The 17,701-nt window shown below is 39.9% G+C and overlaps 1 protein-coding gene across 3 annotated transcripts in view; it reads left to right on the forward strand.

Annotated features, from left to right (window-relative positions):
- NBAS (NBAS subunit of NRZ tethering complex) overlaps positions 1-16,022 on the forward strand; it is a 158,775-nt gene extending 142,753 nt beyond the window's left edge. Inside the window, exons 50-51 of one of the 3 annotated variants that reach the window (XM_038130269.1) lie at positions 5,529-5,657; positions 14,729-16,022. In XM_038130269.1, the coding sequence (XP_037986197.1) occupies positions 5,529-5,657; positions 14,729-15,004 (405 nt within the window). In that variant the 3' untranslated portion in view covers positions 15,005-16,022. The remainder of the gene's footprint in view (positions 1-5,528; positions 5,658-14,728) is intronic. The other 2 variants (XM_038130266.1, XM_038130268.1) reach the window with 2 other exon arrangements.
- The last annotated feature ends 1,679 nt before the right edge of the window (positions 16,023-17,701 follow it).

Here is a 17,701-nt window from a genome sequence, read left to right on the forward strand (position 1 = left end):
GAAGAGACAGGGAGAATCTACCTTTGTAGGTATTTAGGTCTTGACTGGATTGTGTCACAGGCAGTTTGATATTGTTGAACTTGCTTCGAGTTGGAGGCTGGTTGGATTAGCTGATCTTTGTAAGTCTGTTTCAGTATAAATTATTCTGTAATGTATTTGTAGAAAGACTTTAATAATGTATTTGCATTTAATCAGTGCTGCAAAAATTGTTACTTAAATTATCAGTAATTCTCTTACTAATAAATCCTTAAAGATTTAGTGAGGACCTCCTGAAAAACATGGTGATTGAAAAAAATCTTAATATACAAGTAATTGCTAAGTAGTAACTATGATATTCTAACTTGTCTTCCCTAACTATGTATGCATACTTCAATACAAACATCTCCTAAGTAGAAAATTATTGAAGTGTTTTGTATGTAAACACTGTATATTAATGAAGACAGACTGGAGAAGTTCTTAATAAACTTCACACAATTTCAGAGTAGTCATGCACATTTTTAGTAGGCTGATTAATCTTGTATAATTATCTTTATGCAGTCACTGTCTGTAATAGAAAACAGCTGATGTTAGGAAGAGAAGCAGAATAAAAACAACACATTCTGTTTAAAATACAAACAGGTGGATATGTGGGTTTTTGTTTGTTGTTTGGTTTTTTTCCTAGTCCAACACACTGAGTCAACTTCAGAAATCTTTGTAAAACATGATTCCAGAAGGTGGCAGTAAGCTGAAATGATAAATACATTTATTAATTTATTAATCCCACCAAAACTCTTTGGTGGAAGGCAGGTCCCTGGGACTGGTATAATTATATGTAGCTTTTCTTTTTAAGCTGCTGAAATGATGCATTATAGCTTGTAAACTCACAGTCTTAATGTGCATAGGAGTAACTGAACTTTGTTGAAGTAGAATGTTCTGCCTCACCTCAGTGACCAAGGGAGAAAAATCCCTGTGAGTGTCACTGTCATACAGCAGTCACTTCACCAAGAGTTCTGCTCAAGAAGGGTCATGGTTTGCGTAAATTTCTCCATGATCTGCATGGCAAGTCACTGTTTAAACAGAGTTTTGGTATTGGTAGATAGCTTTGGTTGGAGATGCCTTCCTTTGTTTCTTTTTTTTAACGATACAGGATGTTGAAAGAGCTCACCATGTAGGTATGACTATACAGGTAGAGATAACAAGTTATTTCCATCTTCATGGTTTAAACAGCCTTACTGATGTAAAATACCTTTTTATGGCTAGAATGCTGGGCAGTAACAAGGAGTTGCAGTAAAATGTGTAGCTGTACAGTTACTTACAAACACAGGCTGTGTTCCTGTAAGTCACTGCTTGGGAAGAGGGGGAACGGCATGTATGAATTTAAGTAATTTATTTGTATGTATGGTTACAATACTTAGGTGTTCAGATGACAGATTTGCAGTTATGTGGCTGAACAGGATGAAAATGTGACCACTGACAATTAACTTGTTTAGATTATTTGACATTTGAGTAAATAGACTGATTAAGATGACAAATCTGAAATGATAGAATTCTAAAAATTGAAACCAGTTAATTATCATGAAAAATATTTGCCATTCAAGTTCTTCCCCATTACAACTGTGCCAAGTTCAAAGATTGTAATGTAAAACACATGTAACTTCAATTCATGTGGTCTAGAAGTTAGAGAAACCATCTTTGGATATAGTCATGAAGGATTTAACTCTTTTTTTTTTCATTCCATATCCTACTGGTCTATCTAGTTTTTTTAAGCCAAGTACTTTTTTAATGTCTTTTGGATAGTTACATAGCTTTAATTGTTGTATGTGTGTTGGTGTTTGCTTTGCAGGGGAGTATTTTGTGGGGTTGTTTGTTTGTTTAGGGTTTTAATTTGCATTATTTAATGTATAGATACCTCCATCATTTTAGTGGAAGAAAGCATTGTTTTATTGCCTGGAAGACACATACTTGGACTGTCCAACATCTGCACTGCCTGATTAATCTCTTTAGAATGGGATAAATCCTTCTTCCCCTGGTAATTGTTAAAAATGTGATTCCTCTGAATATCTCATGTTCTTCTCTCAGCCTATGGGTCGTGTGTCAGTTAACATGGGAGAATGCATCTAGTCTCTTATCTGTAATCACCCTGGGGTTCTAGAGGCTGAGATACTTATCTCCTAGAATAATACAGCAGACAGTTGGTCTCCTATTTTTCTAATTTTTGTAGCTAGTTTTTCCTGGGGTTTATATACGATTTTAGATTGTGTGATTTTGTCCATACACGGTTGTGTCTGCTAATTTTCTTCAGATAATGTTGAATGTAAATGCTGCTTTTCAGTCTGTTTTTAGCCTCTCCAGATGTAATGCTGTTTGTACTCATTATCCAGTCCTTCAAGCCATCCATGAAAATACTGAATAATACTGGACCCTAAACAGACTCCTATGACATACGGTTTATTTGTCTTGATGGTGTCACAGTGAGCCACTGATAGCTGCATAACTAGAGAGAAGGCAAAAGTTGTCATACAGAAGTTTCAACTAAATCATGGTAATTCAGATTTTGAATTGGGTCTTCCCTTGACCTTCTCACAGATAACATCAAACCCCCTCTAAGCAGTGCCTCTCATGTCAGGCAGCAGACACTTGAATGCTTTCGACTGCTCACTGCAGAACAGAAATCCACTTATGTTGCTCGGAGAAGTGCTGTGGGTGACGACTTCCTTTCTGGGCTTGGGTTTTCAATTCCTGTCCAGAGCAGCCCTGTAGTCATTAGTGGCAGTGATACAAGTTGATACTTGTACTGTTTGGACAGTCTTCCTTGGCTGGCAAGCTGTCCAGTACCTTCCTGTGGAAAAAGAAATGCAGTTGTTGGAATGTGTATTTCTTCTTTAGGAGAGATTATGGCTTCTTCTGTACTTGGGCATGGTAGTTAAGACTGAGTATGTCTGCTAGACATGCTACTGTCAGGCAGAAAGTTATTCTGCTTGTCCAGCTGGTTTTGAGAGGGAAATCTTACCAAGCATGGTGAAATTGCTGTTTTGCTAAGATTATGTATTTTATGACTCTCAGAATGTATTTTTCTGAATATTGCTGTGAATACATGTTTTCAAGAAAAGAAGTGTAGAGTGAATCCATGACTTTTCATTAGTGTGTTTGCTGGAATGGCAGGTATGCAGCTCAAAAGAAATCCAGTGGAATATGAAATTACCAGAAGTTTAATAATAAGCATATGAATGCTCAACAAAGCTTAATGTATTTATTTAGTCTTCTTATTCCTTGATCCACATCATATCATTCACAACAAACATGCCCATTCCACTAAACTGGGAGGAGCTGTTGACTTCCTCAAGGAGAGAAGACCTGGACAGAGAGACCTGGACAAATCACAGGGATGGGCAGTCACCAACTGTGTGGAGTTTAACAGGGGAAAGGTGCTGGATTCTGCACCTGGGATGTGGCAAGCCTGGGTTTACAGACTGAGGAATGAGAGGCTGGAGAGCAGCACTGCAAAAAGGGGCCTGGGGGTCCTGACTTGATGGCAAGCTGAACAGGAGCCAGCAGTGCCCTGGCAGCCAGGAGGGCCATCCCTGTCCTGAGGGCATCAGGAACAGCATCGCCAGCCAGGCAAGGGAGGGGACTGTCCCTCTCTGCTCTGCACTGGGGCAGTTTTGGGTGCCACAATACAAGACATTAAAGTATTAGAGAGAGGCCAAAGGAGAGCCATGAGAATGGTGAAGGGCCTGGAGGGGAAGCCATATGAGGAGTGACTGAGGTCACTTTTCTGTTCAGCCTGGAGGAGACTGAGGGCAGACCTCACTGCAGTTACAGCTTCCTTGTGAGGGGAAGAGGAGGGGCAGGCACTGATCTCTGCTCGGTGGTGACCAGTGGCAGCACCCAAGGGAATGGCCTGCAGTTGTGTCAGGGGATTTAGGTTGCATATTAGGAAAAGGTTCTTTCCCCAGGGATGTTGGGCACTGGAACAGGCTCCCCAGGGAAATGGTGACAGCACCAAGATTGACAGAGTTTACAAAACATTTGGACAATGCTCTCAGGCATGTGGTGTGACTCTGGGGGATGGTCCTTTGCAGGGCCAGGAGCTGGACTTTGGTGATGCTTGTTCCCTTCCAACCCAGTATATTGTGTGATTCTAAACATTGAAAATCAGTAGCAATACTGAATATGCGTTTAAAGGAACAAGTCTGTATAAGAGAACAAGGCTTGCCTTAGTGACTCAGACCTTAGTTTGATGGAATATATCCTTCTGGACTGTTTTTCTTGAAGGTGTAAATTTAGAAAAGACTGAGCAAGTACAGCCAGAGAGCTCCCTGTCCCACGCTAAGCCACATATCTGTGCAGTACATTACATTTGGAGTATTTAATGTCTCCTCATCTTCAAATAATAATTAGACTTTTAGGCTCACAGCTGCTGAAACTATGCTACTGAATGTGTGGATCATCTTGGTCATTAAATTGTAACAGTTATCATTAAAGTTCAAAAGACATAAAAAATACATGACTTGCATTCTATTAGCTTAATATTTAGCTGATGAGCTCCTTTGACAATTGTTCTCAAACTGTTAGAGTGAAACAGAGAGCATCTCTTAAGAGATGGATACCGTTTTCAGTGTAACTACCAAACAATATCCAGAGTCCCTAGGGTAAAGTGCCTTGGAAAATGGGACATCTCTGATGGGCCTCGTTCAGAAGTGGTTGTGACAAGCAATCTAAATTCTCAGAAATGACAAAAAGGGAAAGGGAAGTTATAATTTGATTTATAATATAATTTGTAGGGTGAAATACTTTTTGACGTATCAATGGGCAAATCACTACAATATTGAGGAAAATAAAACAGCTCACATGTAGGGCATGTTGTTTGGTTGTTTAACTAAGGGACAAGGCAGAGTTTTGGAAGTGCCCAACAGATTTGTTGAGGGATGTTTTTGTTTTTATTTCAGAAGGTATTTCCTGGACAGTTTTGTCTTGAAGTGGTGTGATGCTGAATTTATGGTGTACTATCAAATATAGGAAACTAGATGAATGGCAGAAACTTAATTTGCTAAACCTTAATTGTATATAGACTATTGTATAAAATTTTGAAGCTTTTTACAACAGAAGCATTATTCAACCCTGGTATGTACTGTTATTTCTTCTTTATTTTGTTCTACTTTTCTGATTGCATAATTGAGGTACAGAATTGTCACAGGTGTCTGTCAGTGTTTCTTCCTGTGTTTTGCAGTATTTCAGTAAGCACAAATATGTTAGTCCCGCAGAGAGCTGTGGGACTGCTGTTATTTTTCAGTAAAATTCCTCCTTGTAATGGTGATTCTTTACCTGCCTTGTCTTAATCTAGCAAATGTTGCACTTTAACCAGTATTTCACATTTTTAAAATTTGTTCTTCCTAGTTTCCAAGGATGTGTTTCCAACAGGGAGTTCATTTGTTGTGGAAGTGTGGTTTTCATTTTGTATTTGACATAAAATTTTCATAAATGTTATTGTGAATGATGATGTTAGTGTCTTCAGAGATCACGCTGAGAGAATTTACTTTTTATTTCAGTGTATAAAAGAATTATGTTTGCTGCTGCTTAACCAGTCCCTCCTGCTGCCATCCCTGAAACTGCTGGTAGAAAGCAAAGACCAAGACCTTTATGCTGTGGCACTGGAGCAGATAACAGCTGTTGCTAAGGTATGAACAGTTGAATGAACCACTTTTCAGAGGCTGAGGTAATAAGTTAGCTCTTTTGTCTTGGTGTAGTAAGCAGAGACTGCTGAGACGCTTACCATTGTTAAGGTTTTCCACAGCTATTGTGTCCACAGTGAGCAGTAAAACAGGTCTGGTAAGAGCTTTTGTACAAACTTGAGGTGATTAAACCTCACAGCACTTCCTTTAAATACTTGGTATGCTGTTTTATGTCAGTGTGGTGGAACAGAAACTATTCTGATATGTGAAGTAGATTGTTACCTCTGTGTTCATATTCCTTCACTATGGGATTTTTTAAGTGATAATAGTATGTCAGATGACTCAGCTTGTTTCTGACAAATGTGGCATCTGTTTATATACACTTGGAGAGCTGTTATGTCACTGGCTTTGATGTGATGGTATGTTCAGGGACTTTCCTGCCATTCTAAACAGACTTGATGCCAAAGTTTCTGGAGAAGAAATCTAATCTAAGTCTTTTTCTTTGGACAAGAACTGGAAGACATTAATGCATATTTGTCAGTTGCTATATAACATTACATAACTGTCTTTTCCTTATGTATTTGCTTTTCAGCAAATAAGAAGAAACACCTAAAAAGATTAAATTTAGTCTCCTAACCACAAATTTTCTGAGTTTTTTACAAAACAATTGCATAAATATTTAGCACCAAAAACACTAGTACATTGATTGTTTTCTTTTACCATCTGCAATTTTAGATTTTATTTCTACAAGACAAGGCTTTTTGGTAACTTTTAAACGAGATGATCTCATTGAAAAGCAAGCACGAATCTGATAATCTGATATATGCATGTACTTTCTCATCTCTGTGTTCTTGTTAGCCTTTTAAAATTGGCTTCTTTGTTAACAGATGAAGGCTGCTAAGTGATTCTGAAGCTTGTCAGCAGGAATAAGCATCCAAATACATTTTATTTAACTGTTTTTAAAAAATAATGCTGTGCAGTAGCACTTTCTGAATGGTTACTAATTGTATTACTTTTGAAACTGGCCATTTCATTCTAGTGTGTTCCAGCTTTCAGTTTCCTACACTCTAGGCTGATTACATTATATTGGAGTTTTAGGACCAGGAATCTTGTTAGCTTCTTGCTAGTATAAAGCACTTGGTATACCTGTGCATACCCAAAATAATTTGGGGGTTTTTTGCCTTTCTTATACAGGACACGGCTTGATAAGTTGTTTCTAGTTTTTACTTCTAAATTCAGTGTTAATTTCAGCATATAGTTCTGTAAGACTGCTGAATAACCTAGAATTTCTGAAGCAGTTAGCTTTGGTCTAATGTTTTACTTTAAGTTAATGAAGATTTAACTGTTGACTTCATTGCATCAGGCATAGAGCTTAGCCTGTACCTGGAATGTGACAGTGTTAGAAAAGCAGCTAGTACAAAAGAGTGTTGGGCTAAATGTAAAAGCTGTTCCTATATTGTATAAAAAGTATCTCTTACTCTTTGTTTTGTATGCATCTCTTATGATTACATTGTTTGCTGTTGCACTGAAAGAGCATATATTACTTAGCGATGCCAGTGTTGTTTATTCAGTATCATTTTCTATGCATACTTTTTGCTTTTTAAAAAACAGTATTCAGACAGTTAATGCTTTTTGTCAAATTCTAAATTAATTTTTCATTGGAAGGCCATTTCTGCTTACATTAAACAGGAAACAGACAAATAACATCTGGCAGAGGGGAATCATGGCTATTGATTCCCCAATCCAGTGCTAACACAGTTCAGAAACATGGCTGCGAGAAAAATACAGCACTTGCTTGCTGATAGGATGTATTAGTTAGCCATTTGTTGTATGTTGCTGACAGCTTTATGGATGTTTACAGTTAAGGATGATGCTGAAGTGCTGATACTAGAAATTGTGCAGCTTTTGCCTGTAATAAACCAACCAAGTTTTTGCGTAAGCTTTTTTGAAATTGCAGACCCCTCTTTTTATTGTGTATCTTTAAACGAACTGCCACTTGTCTTTTCTGAGGAACAAAAATAACTGTTCTTCCCCTGTGTTGTGTACTGTGTGAGTAATTTGAAAAAACAGTTTACCTAAATAACCTTATTACTGCCAATAGAGCCCTTAAAAGTCAGATTGTTTTTGAGAGGGATTTCAGTGATGTCTATGCACTGTGCACTTTCAGAGATGAAAACTGATTTTTATACATCTGAGAGAGCAAGTAAATGCTCTGTTGCCTATTGGTAGCTATAATGTTAAAATAGCTAACCAAGTGGGGGTTAATATAAGCAGTGCAAATACTTGTTCAGTCAATACTTTAATAGAAAGTAGAACAAGAAAAATGCTGTAGTCTGAAAAAATACCTTAGCTTTATTTGCATGTTATAATTTCAGTGATGAAGTACTGAATCTACCTTTATAACATGTTTTACTGAAAAATGTAATATGAAAAATCACACATTTTGTGTGGAATAATGGAATTTCTAGTGTTCTCCAGTGTATGCCATTTATGGCTATTCACTTAATGGGGCTTAATCTTTAAATAGTTAAATTATAAGCTAATGATGATTATGATAAAATATCTTTCTCCAGTTTATATTTCCAGGATTTTTTATGTCACTGGTTTACTCTTCCCCTTATTTATTTGTTCTATAGATGTATACTACAGGAAGGAATAAAAAGAAAAGCATTTTCATCTCGAGCACTATTGGAGAAGGCAATATTCTGGGAAACAGCAGTTTCAGTTCTTTACTGCTGTTAGGTCATCAACAGCCCTTCCCTTTCATAACTTAGGGGTTTTCTGATGCAGAAGTTATGGGTGAAATTTTTTGCCTGTTGGTAATACCAGAGCCTCTAGATGCCTGCACAGACAATGCTGATGGGGAATTGGATCATCTAGTTCCAAACCCTGTGTGGGGTCCACCTGCCACTGGACCAGGCTGCTCAAAGCTATCCTGGCCTTGAACACTTCCAGGGTTGGGGAATCTACAACTTTTCTGGGCAACTTGTTCCACCCTCACAGTGAAGAATTTCTTCCTAATATCCAATCTAAACCATTTAAAGTAAGAGGATTGGTTTAGATTGGGTATTTCCTCTTGTCCTATCACTCCATGCTCTTGTAAAACAGCTCTCTCCAGCCCTATTGTACTGAAAGGCTGTTGTATGGTCTTCCCAGAGCTTTTCTTCTCCAGGCTGAAAACCCCAACTTTATCAGGTAGTCTTCATAGGAGAGATTGTCTTCATGACCTTCTTTGTACCTATGCAAACAAGTCCATGTCTTGTGCTGTAGGCCCCACACCTGGATGCTGTACTTCCAAATGCTCTCATAAGACCAAAGGTACCTCCTGAATGCCTGCATTTCAGTGCTTGAAAGCAGATATTAGCCAGTACCTAAATAGGAAAGCCAAGAGAAAAAAAGTCAGTTCTCCCTAATATATTATCCCCATTAGATCTTTTACTCGTAACCATGGACATTGTGTGTGGGGATCATGCTAAATCTACACTGGCAAATTCTGCTGAAGGAGAGATGGACATGAAAAATGAAAGCTGCTCCCATTTAAACCTTACGGATTTTACTGTAATGAAAAATTTATCACCCTTAGCATGGAGTTCTAGATAGGCTTAATGTTTTTTCTCTTACATATACACTCTGATTCTGTCATTATTGTGGGTCATAGTTTATTCACACAATATGGAAAGTGCTTGAGTGTTAATTTGTGCAGAAGATAACCTGCACCTCTGAGACCTTAAACTGCAGTCAGCTGCATTCCATATCACTGGAACAGTGATTCTGGGATTAGCAATAGTCTTAGTTTTATGGCCTAGTTAGGGTCTTGGGATAGCAAGGCTCTGCATCTGCAGGCAGATCAGAAGTGATTCATTAGTAAGATCTTGACTGAGCTGTCTGCCCAGAAAAAACAGCTTTTTAAAATCGGGATAGTAAGGTGGTTGTTTTTTACTTGTTGAGTTTCACTGTCTTACAGACTCAAAAATGATTTTGAAAATGAAAATGTAGTGTGTTTAGGAGTCTGTATCTACTGTTGGCTAATATTTGGTATATATGGCAAGCAAAAATAATTCTGGAGGTTGATTTCCAGTAATATTTTTTAAAATGTTACATTTTGAGGATCAAAATGCCATCTGGAACAGCATCTTGGCTTGAACAGATGGAAGTATTACAAGTCTAGTGAGGAGTAAGAATAGGGCTGATGTACAGGCTCTTTCTCTGAAATACTACTTTCCAAACTTTTGGTTATTTTCAGCTGTATGTATCTGCAAAGTAATTGTCAGAGGTTTTCTGTCTTGGTTTTGTGCAATTTCTCCTTAGACTTTTATGAGCTTTTACGTGTTGAAGTATCATTTGACAGAGAATTCAACAGTGAAAAAAGCCTAGTTTTTTTATTTTCTCGTAATCTGATCCCACTATGTTAATTTGATGCTTCATTTTTTTTACTTTCTTAATAAGATAATGTTTTTAATTAATTCCTTTATCATTTTGGTGATGTTGCTATCTGCCCTATGCCCTTGAAGCTGTCTCTTTTTTAGGAGAGTCACAGTTTTGCTGAGCAATTTCCTGCATAAAAAACTTACTCTACTCTGTGTGCTGTATTTTAAAAAAAATATATGCTTTCTGTGTTTGCCTTTTACATTGTTTCAGTAGTTGTTTGGTTTTTTTTTACTTTAATGCTTGTTGTTCTGATTTAAAATGAATTTTAAATAAATGTGGTCTTAAGCTACATTTACATTGATTTAATTTTAAAAAATCTTACAGTTCTATTTAAACAGAGCTGTTCAGTGTATAAGGTATCTCAATTAAGGTTTGTAAACATGTATCAATGCATTGACAATCTCTGTAAGTTGTTGTTTTTATTTAAAATAATGACTAGAAATGTCTCTATATGTGCAATTGATACCCCAAAAATTGGCATGATCTGGAACTGTAAAACTGGTAAATAGTCAATTGAACTTTCTTTGCTGCCTATTTTTAAATGCAATTCTCCTTTAAACTTGGTGTCTCTGTGTTCTTCCCACACCTGCCAGACTCTACATGCTTTACCAAAGAATGGTGGGACAGACAGTGGCCTTAACTGCACGATATGCATTCACAGGGTCTGGTTGCCATCATGTGTCTCCATCCAGTTGCCTGGAGACAACTAAATCACAAAAGTTTCCTCTTCCCTACCAGGTCTTCAGACAGTTTGCAAGTCGGAAAATAGGAAATGTTGATCAATTTAAACTTACTGAACTGTTTGGGCCTAAGAATGAGCTGTGGGGCACAACCCAAGAGCCTTTTTGTGAGCTGTTTTGTTACGTGTGAAACCACACTGATCTCATTTCTTTGTGAGTGAAGACAGGTTTCTCTGCTTGTGGGTTGCATGGGTACCTTCATCCTCGTAGTATAGCTCAGATGTTTCATGGCTTATGTTAGGAACAGTCTTCTTTCAGATTTGTCTCTCTCAGTGTTGTATGTTTCTAGTATATAAAATCATGCTAATCTATAGCAGTTTTTCTTAACTGAATAATAGCCTAAAATTTTAAATTAAACTTTGGATCTGCTCTCAATCTCACTACTGTAATTCCTATTTGCATTTTATGTTCATAAAATCAAACAGTGAAGCCCTGTGTAAAGTCCCATTCTACATACAAGTTAAGATTAGAGCACACAGAGCTTCGAGGTGGGAGAGAATATCCCTTCAGTCCCATTTCAGAAGAGATGGCAGCTGTTTGGATAATAGCTTAATGTGCTGCATGGTGTGCTGCAAGATGCCAGCACTAGAAATTTTGGCATCAGAATTGTTTAGGTTAGAAAATACCTGTGAAGTCTCACCAAGTCCAGCTGTTAACTCAGCACTGCAAAGTCCTCTCTAAACCAAGTCTCAACCACTTCCCTGGGCAGCCTGTTCAATGCTTGACAACTCTTTCCATAAAGAAATGTTTTGCTAATATCCAATGTAAACCTCCCCTGGCACCCTGAGGTCGCTTCCTCCTGTCCTATCACATGTTAATTATGAGAACAGGCTGACCCCCATCTGACTGTAACTTCCTTTCAGGCAGTTGTGGAGAACAATGTTTCTCCTGTGCCTCCTTTTCTCCAAGACAAGCACCCCCAGATCCCTCAGCAGCTCCTCATATGACTCAGTCTCCAGACCCTTCCCCAGCCCATTGCCATTCTCTGGATGTGCTCCAGCACCTCAGTGTCTTTCTTGCTAGTGCGAGCGCCACAACTGGACACAGCTCTCGAGGTGTGGCCTCAGCAGTGCCAAGTGCAGGGGACCATCTCTGCCTTGGTCCTGCTGGCCACTCAATTGCTGATCCAGGCCAGGATGCCACTGGCCTTCATGGCCACCTGGGTACACTCTGGCTCATGTTCAGCTGTTTGTTGACCCATTTTATTTAATGATCAGCCTGTCTTCAACAGGAAAACATTTCCGTAGTTAACTTTTGGCAGTTACTAAGTAATTGAAGACTTAAGATTGGATATCCTGAAGGCTGGACATCCCTGCAGTTCTTAGAATTGTTTTGTAAACTGGACCTTCTGTGCTAATTAGATTAAAAATGGCTTGATTACAATTGTAAAGTGTCACTGCCAATCACCCTTTGTGCAGTAGTCATTGCTCCTCAAGGGTGCTAAATAACTTATCATAGGGTGTATATTACTTGCTGGCACCCTGGTACCAATCATGTGTGTTGGCACATAACTTTTATAGAAAGTTAAGCAGAAAGTAATCAGACAATTTTCTTTTTCCTTTTAAACTGGGAGGTGTTTTTGTAAATGTATCATAATTTGATTAGTTTATTTGTAACTTGATAAGGTCCACTAATTGAAAACTATTGTCTAGCCCTCCTCTGGTCCTGTTTTTATGACAGAATCACAGAATGGTTTGGGTTGGAAGAGACCTTAGAGATCATCTTGTTCCAATCCCCCTTCCATGAACAGGGACACCTTCTGCTGCGCTGTGTCCGCAAAAGGCTCTACTCCCACTCCTGGGAGGAGGCTTGTGCCAGGTGGGAGCACACGGAGCCCAAGTGGCAGAGGGGGCACTACCTGGGTGAGCTTTGGGCAAGACAGCCCTAGGCTCCAAGCAGCACCTTGTAGGAGTCAAGCGATGGCAGAAGGAAAGGCAAGGCAATGAAAAGAAGGTCTTAAGCCGGGGTGCAGTCCAGAGAATTTATTCCTCCAGGGAGGCCAACCAAACAAAAGACCAAGTTTACAGAAGACAGCAGCTTCTATAGGGGGTAGAATAAAGGGCGGTTACATTGAATGGAGCAATAAGGAAAGGCAAAAGGGGTGGTACTACCATAATCGACATTCCGGCTAGCAAATGGACAATAGGATGGGGTGGGGTGTTTTCCCTTGGTCCAGTCACCTAATGTACATGAGAGAACATTCTGGAACAAGGGGCAGAGTCATTAGGTGACGGACAGGGACTTAAGGAGGGGCGAACAGAATGACTAAGCAAAAAATAATAGTAACGGGGGTGGAGGAATATGACTGACAACTTGAACTTGGGGAACAAGGGACCAGTCAGAAAAGTGGCAGGAAACCCGGGACTGAGCCAACACTTAATTATAAAAGAGGGGGGCTGGGAGAAACTATTTAAACCGAAATGGTTTAAATACTGCACTACAACAACCTTCCACTAGACCAGCTAGCTCAAAGCTCCATCCAGCCTGACCTTGAAACACTCCCAGGAATGGGACACCTGTGGCTTCTCTGGGCAATCTGTGCTAGTGCATTGACACCCTCACAATAAAGAATTTATTGCTAATACCTAATCCAAACCTGCCCTTTTGCAGTTTCATCATTCCTCCTTGTCTGGTCACACCCTCCCCATGTAAAAAGTCCCTCTCCAGCTCTTTTGTAGCTCCTCCTAGGTACTGGAAGGTGCTATGAGGTGTCTCCAGGGCCTTAATGTCTCCAGACTTACCATCTTCTCACTCTGTCCTCATAGGAGAGGTGCTCCAGCCCTCCGAGCATCCTGGTGGCCTCCTCTGCACTCTTTTCAAAATGTCCATGTCTTTATGTTGGGGAATTCAAAGCTGAATGCAGCACTTCAGGTTGGGAGAGCAAAGGGACAGTGTGTGCCCTGCTGCCCACACTGCTTGGGATGCAGCATAGGATATGATTGATTGGCTTCCTGGGATGTGCGAGCACATGGAGGGTCATGTTGAAATTCTTGTCCACCAACATCCCCAAGTGCTTCTCTTCAGGGCTGTACTCAGTCCATTTTCTGCTCAGCCTGTACTTGTGCTTGGGATTGCACCAACCCAGATGCAGGTCCATGCAGGACTTGCTGAATTTCATGAAGATTGCTCAGGGCCACCTCTCAAGCTTGTCAAGGTCCCTCTAGGTGGGGTCCCTTTTTTGGCTATATGTAGATGTTCAATTGTGCTTCATTAAGTGGTAAGTTAACACAGTCCTGTATTTCAAAGAACCCAGGAAGGACATATCAAAATTAACTGAAATAGAATTTAAAGTATTCTATAGTGCTACAGACAAAATTCTCAAGAGAGTATTATGCCCTCATATATCAAGTAACCACATTTTTTGTGGCATACGGGATGTCTCTCTGAGGTAGCAGCTCTGTTTCACATCTTTCAATATGTTATATTCTTTTGAAAATCTCATCCTTGCTGTGGGTGCTGATTGAGTCTGTGAATGTTGCCTGTCATATTAACGTGTGAAATGTAATGTAATATATTAATATAAAGTGACTGATATTTAATATACTCTGCTCTGACCTTCCTCAGAGTGTCATTCTTGATATGGAACTAAATAGTGTGATCTGTGCTGCACTGGGACTGAAAACCTGTGAAAAGTCTATAAAGCTGGTGGTGTAATCCCAGACTGTTAAGCATTCTTATTCCTTAACTTTGTGCAGGTCAGATATTTATATTAATGTGGTAGAGTGTTAAAGACATACCTTTACATATTCTGACATATGCAAAGCCTGTGTCCCTGTAGTTAATCTGTGGGGAATACTCCTCACACTTTGAAGGTCACACTGTGCAGTCAGAATCGTCATGACATGTTCTGGCTGATGGCTGTATTCGGTAATTAATTTTTAATTACTTTGAATTTCTCTTTCTTTGTAGGTTGATGACTCCACTTGTGATGCTGAAATACTCTCCTTGCTCCTCAATGCCAAGCTGGTGGTGAAGTGCATGTCTACTGCCTTCTGCCCACGCCTTCTTGACCACCTCCTGGCTAACCAGGGGCAGGGAGGCTGGGATGTGGAGGAAATTGCACAGCAGCTTAAGGAAGCAGGGTTCAGTGCAGAGGCTGGGTCTCTCCTGATGGCTCATCGTGGGACCCATCCTGCACTCAGGACTTTTACTACTGCCCTCCAGGCTGTTCAGCACTGGATCTGAAAATGTTGGATTTCTGCATTTGTCTGCATTTTTGCTGGAGATCTCACACAAAAGAGAGAAATTGTTGCTCTAGTAAAGTAACAAAGTGAGTTATTACCTACATTTTGTAGAAAACACGCAGCACACAGTAAATTCCCATATACTTCTAATTGTTTAAAAAACTGTTGGTGCAGACTGTATCATTCTGTTGTATGATTAGCAAAGCATTGAATCTGATCATCCTCTCAGATCAAAGTTGAATGGTTACACTCAGTTACATATAAATGAAACATTAGTAAGGTGGCAGGCTATATATAATTTGTCTTAATTTCTGTAAGTAATTTACTCTTGTCATAATGTAAAACTAATGTAAAAATATAAAGATATATATAGAGCAAAAAAAGTCACAAGAGTGATTTTTGAGAATTTCAAAACCTTAAAATTCAGTATTGTGCAATGTTGTTATCACGGCTTTTGTTTGCAATAAATAAAATATTTTGCATTTAATGTACTATCTCTTTCAGCCTTTTAGGCAGATAAATATTTTCTTTCTTCAGCCCCTTTTCTGAAATTCCTCTCTCTCCTTTGTGATGTTTATTCATGAGGACAAGCTAAAGTCTAAGAGATATTTTTCTCCACCATTCGGGAAGCCCCATCTTAAATCCTGAACATTTGTTAATACCTTTGTGAATGTACTTTCAAAGTATTTAGTTATATTTTTCCTGAGTTATGAAAAAATGCATAAATGTGTATATTTGCAGAATCACAGAATATGCTGAGTTGGAAGAGACCCACAAGCATCCTTGAGTCCAGCTCCTGGCTCTGCACAGGACCCTGTGCCTGAGAGCAGTGTCAAAATGCTCCTTGAGCTCTCTCAGGTCACTGCTTTGGCCACTTCCTTGGGGAGCCTGTTCCAGTGCCCAGCCACCCTCTGGGTGATAAACCTTTTCCTAATATTTGACCTAAACCTCCCCTGACAGAACTTCAGGCCTTTCCCTCAGGTCCCGTCACCATCACCACAGAGCAGAGATCAGTGCCTGCCCCTCCTCTTCCCCTCACAAGGAAGCTGTAACTGCAGTGAGGTCTGCCCTCAGTCTCCTCCAGGCTGAACAGAAAAGTGACCTCAGTCACTCCTCATATGGCTTCCCCTCAAGGCCCTTCACCATTCTCGTGGCCCTCCTTTGGCCTCTCTCTAATACTTTAATGTCTTGTATTGTGGCACCCAAAACTGCTCCAGTGCAGAGCAGAGAGGGACAATCCCCTCCCTTGCCTGGCTGGCGATGCTGTCCCTGATGCCCCCAGGACAGGGATGGCCCTCCTGGCTGCCAGGGCACTGCTGGCTCCTGTTCAGCTTGTCATCAACCAGGACCCCCAGGCCCCTTTTTGCAGTGCTGCTCTTCAGCCTCCATTCCCCAGTCTGTAAACCCAGGCTTGCCCCATCCCAGGTGCAGAATCCATCCATTTTTCTTGCTGAACTTCAGGTGGTTGCTGATTGCCCATCCCTCTTGATTTGTCAAAGTCTCTGCCTTCAATGGAGTCAGCAGCTCCTCCCAGTTTTGTATCATCTATGAACTTGCTCAGTGTCGCTTCCAATCCTTCATCCAGGTCATTTATGAAGATGTTGGAGAGCTCAGGGCTGAGGATGGAGCCCCTGGATGGAACCCCACCAGTGACAGGTGACAAGTCTGATGTCACCTCATTCACTGTCACCCTTTGCGACTCACACATGAGCTAGCTGCTCACCCATCCCATGATGAGTTTATTCAGCTGTGTGCTGGACAATTTGTCTGGAAGGATCCTGTAGAGACATCTCCTGTAAGAGAGAGAGAGTATCAAAAACTTCACTGAAATCCAAAAAAATTACAATGCTCATCCTTTCAAGGTGGGTTACTTTGTCATAAAAGGATATTGGGTTGGATAAGCAGCTCTCATGAAGCCATGCTGGCTGTGAGCAGTGACTGCATTGCCTTTTAGGTGTTCTCAAATATCTCACAGAATAAGCTCCATAACTTTATGAGGCACTGATTCCAATTGCCTTTCTGTCTTATTAAGACAGAACAATTTTTTCTGTTGTTTTCAGAGGTTTTTTAACAAGGGCACTGTCTATTACACTGCATTACCCGAAGGATATGATGTTTTGTGTTTACAGACACTCTTAAAATTAGTCTGTAAATCTTCTGCCTAATCTTGTGTTCTAATTTTGATGTAATAATGCACAAAAACATTGTATGTTATAAGATCCAGAGGACATAAAATACATTGGAAGCAATGTCTAGCGTAATGTAATGCGACCTCCTGCTTAAGGCAGGATGCCTGTATGGCTGGAGTAGGTTGCTCCAGCCTACATGCAGTTGAGTCTGGAAAACCTCCAAGGATGACTGTGTTGGCTGTTCCCATGTTGAAAAGCTTTTTGTTTGTCCTCTTGGGATCTGCTTTGTTTTACCAGCTTTTACTGACTGTGAAAATGGCTCAGATGTCAGCCTTACTTCCCCATTGCACAGGGTTTGTAATGAAACTTTTAACAATGCTTTAATTCTTCAGATTGTTAACTTATCTTTTGTGTTTGCTAGTCCCAGCTGTCCTTCAGTGTTTATGGAAGGTTATATCATCCATGTATTAGCATACATTCCAAATTCCAATTTCTATCATTCAGCTATATTGTCTTAATTCTGTTCTCTTATGTTGGCAGTCCCAAGAGCCCCAGACTAGTAAAACAAG

The sequence above is a fragment of the Motacilla alba genome, chromosome 3, assembly GCF_015832195.1.
Source record: "Motacilla alba alba isolate MOTALB_02 chromosome 3, Motacilla_alba_V1.0_pri, whole genome shotgun sequence".
Lineage (NCBI taxonomy): Eukaryota > Metazoa > Chordata > Aves > Passeriformes > Motacillidae > Motacilla > Motacilla alba.